Source organism: Notolabrus celidotus, chromosome 9, assembly GCF_009762535.1.
Source record: "Notolabrus celidotus isolate fNotCel1 chromosome 9, fNotCel1.pri, whole genome shotgun sequence".
NCBI lineage: Eukaryota > Metazoa > Chordata > Actinopteri > Labriformes > Labridae > Notolabrus > Notolabrus celidotus.
The window spans coordinates 18,798,030-18,805,903 of record NC_048280.1 but is presented as its reverse complement, the minus strand read 5'-3'; the positions used below and the strand labels follow the sequence as shown (position 1 = coordinate 18,805,903).

The following is a 7,874-nucleotide window of genomic DNA, read 5'->3' as shown; positions in this document are numbered from 1 at the left end:
TGGTAGATGATATGAAAGGAGAGGGGCCTGATAACTGAAGGTTCTACCTCCCATACTACTTTTAGAGATTTTAGGTACGACTAGGAAAATGTTCCAGAATAATAATCTTGACCTCAGCTGTACCTAACATCTCTGGGGATAACCTTTAGAGACTCTGACTCACTTGTGTTTAACTGTTTATACCAAGAGAGTCGTCCGTCACAAACACTTAGGGATGGGTATCGAATTCAGTACTTTTATAGGTACCGACCGAAAGTCAGTCAGGTATCAGTACCGTATTGGTTCAGATGTGAAAGGTACCCATCCCTAAGAATAACAGCTGAACAATAAAACTCAACATTTATTGATAATGTGATTTTCTTTTTGTTACAATTGATTTTATAAAGTTGGTATCAAAAAAAGTATCGTTAAGGAACCGGTATTGAAATGAAGGTATCGGTACCGGTATAGAACATTTTTGAACAATACCCAGCCCTACAAACACTGCAGCTCTAAGGTTTGTCCCTAACAAACCATGTGGCTGTCAGAACTAGCTTACTCTCCTCTGTGAACCAACAGGATCAGATTTCCTTGAAGAGTAAATCTTTATGCACGCTCAGATCAGCTCGACGGTTTCTCTCCGGAGTGAACTTTCATGTGTCTGCGCAGACCTTTGTTGTAGCTATAGCTTTTCTTACACACAGAGCAGCTGAAGGGTTTCTCTTCGGAGTGAACTTTCATGTGTCTGCGCAGACCTTGGTTGTAGCTATATCTTTTCTTACACACAGAGCAGCTGAAGGGTTTCTCTTCCCTGTGAAGACGCATGTGTCTGCTCAGCTTCCAATTGTCTATAAATGTTTTCTCACACACAGAGCAGCTGACGGGTTTCTCTCTCTTGTGGATCCTGCTGTGAGCTATCAGATGCATTTTGTGAAAGAATGCGTTCCCGCACTCGGAGCAGCTGAAGGGTCTCTCTCCTGCGTGACCTTTCATGTGGAACTGCAGATATCTCTCTTGAGAAAAGTGTTTCCCACACTGGGAGCAGCTGAAGGGTTTTTCTTTCTTGTGAACTGCTGTGTGTCTTTGTAGATCTCGTTTCTCGAGAAATCTCCTACCGCACTGAGAACAGCTGAAGGGTTTCTCTCCCATGTGAATTTTCAGGTGTGACGTCAGACATTCCTTGTGAGTAAAACGTTTCCCACACTCGGAGCAGCTGAAGGGTTTCTCTTTTTTGTGAATTTTCATGTGTTTCCTCAGATAGTCCTCGTGAGTAAACCTTTTCCCACACTGAGAGCAGCTGAAGGGTTTCTCTGACTTGTGAACCCTCATGTGTCTAGAAAGATTCCCTTTCTCGTTAAAACATTTCCCACACTCAGAGCAGCTGTGTGGTTTCTTCTTCGTCTTTTTTATTTTGTTATTTACCTGCTTCACAGAGTCTAACCCTGACTGATGTTCTGTCATCTCTCCCCAATCATCACTGTCTTCAGTCTCAGCTTCAGAAGACTCTTCTGTCGTGACCTTACTATCTGGATCCCCGCTCCTGTCTGGTCCTGGTCCTCCATGGTCCTCTCCATCAGCTCCTGTCTCCATCTGTTCAGTTTGTACTTGAGACAGCTGTGAGGACTGAGGTTCCTCTTCATCATCATCATCTTCACTCTTCACAGGGACAGGAGTCAATGTGACCTTGGTGGTCTCAGCCTCCTCCAGTCTTTGAAGCTGGTCTCCCTCCTTACTGATCCACAGTTCCTCCTGTTCCTCTTTATTGTGTGGTGGTTCTGGTGGGTCCTCCTGGTCTGGACTGGAGGTCCTCTCCTGCTGCTCAGAGGGAACCTCTTCTTTACTCTCCAACAGCTGCTGGACGTCTGCAGGAAACACTAAAATACAACAACACAGGTGGCATGAACAACTAATGCAGTGACTTCCACTACAGAGTCATGTCTGTTTTTAATGCAGTGACTTCCACTACAGTCATGTCTGTTTTTAATGCAGTGATCTCAACTACAGAGTCATGTCTGTTTTTAATGCAGTGACTTCCACTACAGAGTCATGTCTGCTTTTAATGCAGTGACACAGGTATGTCCCTCAAAGGGGTTGGGATCGTTGTTTGTGTTCAGAGAATATGCAGCATGTATGTTTTTACTTTGTCCACTAGATATCACTGTTTGACCAGTCAGTGTACAGTATTTCAAATGTTATTGTATATGTTTTATTTACACAAGTAGCTCCCCCTGTCTGTCCCTCACAGTGGTTTTATGCTACACTGAGGGAGCAGAGGTGCAGAAAGCCCAGAAAAAGAAGGCCATTTGTGTTATTGTCTTCTACAGAGCGAATATGTGCTGGAAACCAGTTCTCGTGTCAGCTCCTGCCATGCCCTAATCACATCCTTTACACTTAGTAGCTACAAACGTCCACGGATCAGCCATGACTCCATTCAGCCAGAGGAAATGCTTGAGCAGTGATATATTCTGTTAGAGTGAAGGTCAGTCTGTTTGTTTGCACTATTTCATGACATAATCATGATTGAGTATAAATATCTTCTGTTCTTAACGTATTTGTGTTTCAATATGTTTATTAAGGAAAACAGGATCTCAACAAAGCATCCACATTGACATTCAATTTTCATGTAACAGTGTAAATCAAAGGCCTGGTCTTACAGACATTACATCATCACTAATTCGGATTATTCATTCCTTATTATCAGGCAAAACTGTCTTCCTCAGAGAGTAGACAGTAGAACTAGAACTAGAACTATCCCACCCTCCACCCTCCCCCCTCCCTCAACCCTCCCAAGGAGTGCTACCTAACAATGTACAAAAAGTTGAGGATTTCAGTTCTGCAAAAAGGAGATCAGTGGGCGCCAAATTTTCTCAAACTTCTCAAGTCTGTTATTAATAAAAAAATCTAATTATCTCTAAGTGAAGTGTGTCTGTAATCTCTGTTAACCATAATTTGAGGGTAGGTGCTTCTTTCTTCTTCCAAAATAGGAGGATCAGTTTCTGAGCAGTAAGCAGCCCATAAGATAAAAGACAGCATTCAGAGACTTGGAGGTTCCTGAGCCCCTCCGACACCCCGAAGATGATCAATATGGGATCAGGTTTAATCTTAACCCACAGAACCCTTGAAAGAAAATTAAAGATTCCAATCCAGAAATTCTGCAAGCTGGGACACTGGGCATAACTGTGTGTTAAATTTGATTCTGTTGAAATGCATTTATCACAGTGTGGTGAAATGTCAGGGAATGCTCTGTGCAATTTAGACTTTGAATAGTGCAGTCTGTGCAACATTTTAAATTGTATCAAACAATGTCTGCAATGCATTCTTAACGTATTTGATGCAGAGTTTATAAAGTTGCATCCTTTCTACTCTAGCAGCAGATCGACGGCCCCTGTCGGCCACCGTACGCTGGAGAGCAGCGCATGCGCAATGATCGGTACATAGAAACGTGGCGGTCCGGGAGGATTTCACTCTCACACTGCACAGAGATAGATAACCTGACAAATAAAAAACAAAGTAATGAGAGTAAAAGAAGAGAGAGGACAGACCTGCTCTGTGTAAACGGACTTCCGGGTTGTAAACAGCGTCCAGTAGTTTCTGTTGTCGCCGGTTCTCCTCTGCTGATCCCCTAAGTTGCTCCTCGTACTCTGCTATCGTTCTATGAAACAGCTCAAATATCTCTTCAGCAGCTGCAGTCAGTCTCTGCTTCACTAAACCTCTCATTGTTTGGACTTTGGACATTTTAAACTCTCACAAACACAGATAGCTCTCTATCAAACTTCCTTAAACTCTATCATGAAGACAAATCACTCAGACAGGATTATCGCGCCAACCAGTCACCATTTTGAAAAAACAGAGTCGCGCAAATATCACTTCATGTCTCTTCATCACGTGACACTTAACTTTAAAGGTGACATATTACGTCCTTTTTTATCAATATATATTGGTCTAAGAGGTCCCCAAAACATGTCTTCAAAGTTTATTGCTCAAAAAAACACTTTGAAATCAGATTTTGGCATGCCTGAAAACCCCTCTTTTTCAGCCCTGCTCAGAACAGGTGTTTTTCTCTCTGACCACGCCCCCTCAGGAAGTGGATGTGGCCTAACACGTTGATCTAATGTTTACATGTTGGCTGAATATACACGGCTGCTCACAGACCCGCGTTACTTCAACCCTCTGAATCTGATGCAGGATCTGATCCTGACGGAGAGGCGCCTGCAGCAGGACCTTTCTGAACGATTGGTCACAGATTTAGTGTTTCTTGTTGTTCTATTTGTCAGTATGTGGACGTGTGTCTTGGTACATGTGGCTATGCTAACTAGCGCTAGCACTTTTCCATGAAAAATAAAAATCATCCACTAGATCTTCAAATCTGCAGACGTGGGGAGTGAAACCGACCTTTGTGTTTATTAAGACAGCCTACAACTAGCATGCCTCCCTCCTAAGCTCCTTGTTAGCACACATTTGTGCAGGTAATGAAAAACGGAGGGGGAGTTGAGTTGTATTTTATACAGTCTATGGGCTGAACAAGCCCCGAGCTCTGACTTCCGTTACAGACCGGATGTCGTTGGGACGTAACAAAAACACAGAAAACGGAAACGGCTCGTTTCACACACATTTACAGAAAGGTGGAGAAATCAAAACGGGCAGAATGGATTTTTTTCATTTTCGGGGAATTTGTAGACATGCCAGGGAAACATATTTCAGGCAGAGAACCATTAAAAAGTCGATCTTGCAGGATATGTCACCTTTAACTTTAAACATCTGTTTTTTAATTCATCAGTTAATCAAATGTCACACAAAGAATTCATGTTTTTTTTTGTTTATTGACTTCAGCTTAACATGTGAAAGCTGTATTTCAACAATTTTCATTAGTAAAAGAAGCAGAGGCTGTCAGAGGTGTTGTGTTTAAGTTTTCTTTTTGATCCTAAACACAGTCCTTATGGCCCGGCTGAAGAACTTCCTGATTCTCCTCAGAGAGCTCCTCTTCACCTCAGCAGTCTCTACTTTGACTGTTGACCCATCAGTGGCCGACCTCCACTCCTCCTTATCCTCCTCACTGTCCACCTGTGCTGCACAGCAGCTCACAGCTGATTGGTCCTCAGCTGGGGCATCTGTAGCTCCTGTAGCACCATCAGAGGTGTCGTCACAGGAGCCAGGGGAGGCTGATCCTGCAGCATCTGCAGGAGGACAGGCTGGAGTTTCTCCAGCATTCAGCTCTTCTGGTTCAGAGTCAAATATCAGCTTCTCATCGGAGTCGTTACTCTGGCTGGTGTTCATTTTATCAAATGAATCGTCAACACTGAGAAAAACATGAAAATCAGGCAATGATTAGTATTCAGAGTGCCAGTGTTCATCAAGGCAAGCGTCTATGCAACCTGGCTGGCACAATAGTCACTTACTATATGCTGGTGTCCAGCTCCTCCTGTAGGTGCACCATTGAGATGAACGGGTGCTTCAGGGCCTTGTCAGGACTGATCCTCTGTTCGTGGTCAGTTTGAAGGAGACACTTTAAGAGGCTCAGGAAAGCTCTCTTATCCTCTAGCTCTATGAACTCCTTTATGTCTGGAAAGATCTACATTTGAAACCAAATCAGAAGCTTAGTTTATGCAGAGTAAATGATTATTAACTCTTTCTTCACTCATTAAAATGTCTCACTTACTAACAATCTCATCCAGATGATTGAGAGCCCTCTCACATTCTTTGGGCTCAATCCCAGTGGTCAGCTTGTACTCCATCGGAGTCTACAGGAACAAAACATACACTACATGTCAGATACTTTGTCCTTCAAGCTCATTCTGAAGAAAAAGATCTTGTTCAGTTACAGCTGAAATAATGCAACAGCGTAGGGACAAGCAGAATACCTTAAGCCACCACTTTGGGTAATCGTAATGCCGGTTCAGCTTGAAGAACTTATTAGTGAAGCTGCCGGCATCAAGGAGGTGGTCAGCTGGTTGACCGAGGACATCAACAATGTTCCTCATCTAAAACAGATCATAAATAACCATGATACATCACGTCTGTGGTTGGGTTTCGACTTATCTGGGACAATATTTAACCATCTGTGCAATCAAATGACAATGTAATGAGTCACTTACCTGCTGGTACTCACAGAGTACCCCAAACAGGTGACAGGAGAGGTACAGGACTGCAAGGACACAACCCAGACTCCACATGTCAATGGCCTCTGTGAAGGGGAGGCCCAGGATGACTTCAGGTACTCTGTTTGAAAGTACATCATCACATACATGTGTCAGAAAGCTTGAAATAACCTCTGCCTGATCATCCACAGCTGGAATAAACATCTGCACAAACATGAAGTTTGCAGAATGCCCCTACCTGTACCCGATACCCTGTGCCATCAGACCCGGCCTCACTTCACTGGTGTGAAGTGACAGACCAAAATCAATGACTCTGAAGGGCTGGTTCTGATGGTTCACCAGCATGATGTTATCCAACTTCAGGTCAGCATGAATGACACCAATACCTTTGAGTGCATCAAAAGCTGTCAGCAGCTGCAGGACGAAAGAGGACATGAAGAGGCTTACAGACACAACTGTGCAGAGGTTTACAGGTGCAAAGTACATCTTTATGAAGTACAAATCTGTTTGACTTTATTATTTTATTCATCTTTAGCCACAAATTCTTTACCTGATGTGCAATTGGTCTTATCTCATTGAGCGACAGAGGGTTCTCATGTCTGTCCATCAAAAGCTGGAACAGGTCTCTGTCCAGCTTCTCAAAAGCCAGACAGGTCAGACCTCAGTGCTCAAACATCTCAAAGAAGTGAACGATATTTGTCTTGACTGGGTCAAGACAACGGATAGTCTCCAGCATTTTGAGCTGTTACAGAAAAGAAAATGACTCTATCTTAACCACACTGTTTAAAATAAATCACATAGTACAAAACATCATTCTGTAAATTGGACTTGTATAGCGCTTTTCTAGTCTGTCTGACCACTCATAGCGCTTAAAAAAGACTTAAAAGACTTGAAGGATCTATACCTCTCTTTTTGAGGCTCTGCTGTCCTCAGATGTTACAATCTTAAGAGCTGCGTCCTTTCCTGTGAATAAATTCACGGACTTGGCAACTTTGCCGAAGCGTCCTTTGCCAATGAAGTCCTGGACGAGGTAAGAACTGGTGCTGTTGATGATGATGTCGCTCACCACACAGTCTGTATCTGCCGACAGACAGCGGGATGAGGCTGAACTCCGAGACATTTCAATAACTAAAAGGTTTTTCCAAACAAATATACCACAAGGAGATCTTCAACTAACTGGGTCAGTGAATAGTATTGCAGTGAAGGTTTAACTGACTGGTGGTCTTATTCATACCCCTTGGAATTCTACAGTTGTTTTGTCATAATGAGCCCATCATAACATCAGTTCCATTCCAAACAGCTACTTTCTACAGCTAACATGATGATCACTAATGCTATACCACTTTATTCTAACAGTGCCACCAACATTATACAGCCTAGCTTACTTGACTGTATACTGAAACTGTAGCCTGTAAGAGAAAACTCAACAACAATTAATTTGGTACATTCCCCTCCCGTTAAAAATAAATGTAAATTTGTTTCAGAAATGGTAAAAGTGTTCTGTTCTTTGTAAAATTGTCTCACCACCTGTAAAGGTGTTTTTTTTAATTTTGTAAATTTGTTTTCTTAAATGTAAATTTGTTTTGGCCTTGGTAAAAGTGTTTTGCTGATGTAATTTTGTTTCATAAAATGTAAAAATGTTTTCCAAAATGTAAATTTGTCTCCAACTTTGTAAAAGTGTTTCATCTTTTGTAAATTTGTTTTGTCCTTCAGGGCCACCGTAGAACCTTTACTTTACACAAGTAAACTGGATACCTAGTGTGAGACCAAATATTAGAGATCAATTATTTTAAAATATTG

General features: G+C 42.4%; 2 protein-coding genes across 3 annotated transcripts; both read right to left on the bottom strand.

Annotated features, from left to right (window-relative positions):
- On the bottom strand, positions 1-3,813 carry LOC117818371 (zinc finger protein 501-like). 2 transcript variants are annotated; one of them, XM_034691224.1, is made up of 2 exons: positions 3,522-3,813; positions 1-1,853 (listed from the first exon to the last, which is right to left on the bottom strand). In XM_034691224.1, exons 1-2 carry the CDS (start codon positions 3,712-3,714, stop codon positions 601-603), a joined length of 1,446 nt encoding a protein of 481 aa, XP_034547115.1. In that variant the 5' UTR covers positions 3,715-3,813; the 3' UTR covers positions 1-600. The 2 variants fall into 2 exon arrangements, with proteins under 2 accessions (XP_034547115.1, XP_034547116.1); XM_034691225.1 differs by having other exon boundaries at positions 1-1,841.
- A 984-nt stretch (positions 3,814-4,797) lies between these two features.
- On the bottom strand, positions 4,798-7,491 carry LOC117818373 (homeodomain-interacting protein kinase 1-like). Its single transcript, XM_034691226.1, has 8 exons — positions 6,979-7,491; positions 6,625-6,816; positions 6,313-6,488; positions 6,072-6,195; positions 5,838-5,957; positions 5,636-5,717; positions 5,376-5,548; positions 4,798-5,275 (listed from the first exon to the last, which is right to left on the bottom strand). The coding sequence occupies exons 2-7, from the start codon at positions 6,679-6,681 to the stop codon at positions 5,508-5,510; spliced, it is 600 nt and encodes a 199-aa protein (XP_034547117.1). The 5' UTR covers positions 6,682-6,816; positions 6,979-7,491; the 3' UTR covers positions 4,798-5,275; positions 5,376-5,507.
- Positions 7,492-7,874: the final 383 nt, after the last annotated feature.

What these genes read in the sequence shown, in the direction of transcription:
- LOC117818373 (XM_034691226.1), bottom strand. Translation starts at nt 6,681, where the DNA reads ATGGACAGACATGAGAACCCTCTGTCGCTCAATGAGATAAGACCAATT. An exon ending in TAAGACCAATTGCACATCAG is followed by an intron (nt 6,489 to 6,624) that starts GTAAAGAATTTG and finishes TTCGTCCTGCAG; the next exon opens with CTGCTGACAGCTTTTGATGC. An exon ending in GCACAGGGTATCGGGTACAG is followed by an intron (nt 6,196 to 6,312) that starts GTAGGGGCATTC and finishes ACTTTCAAACAG; the next exon opens with AGTACCTGAAGTCATCCTGG.
- LOC117818371 (XM_034691224.1), bottom strand. Translation starts at nt 3,714, where the DNA reads ATGTCCAAAGTCCAAACAATGAGAGGTTTAGTGAAGCAGAGACTGACT. An exon ending in AGTCCGTTTACACAGAGCAG is followed by an intron (nt 1,854 to 3,521) that starts GTCTGTCCTCTC and finishes GTTGTATTTTAG; the next exon opens with TGTTTCCTGCAGACGTCCAG.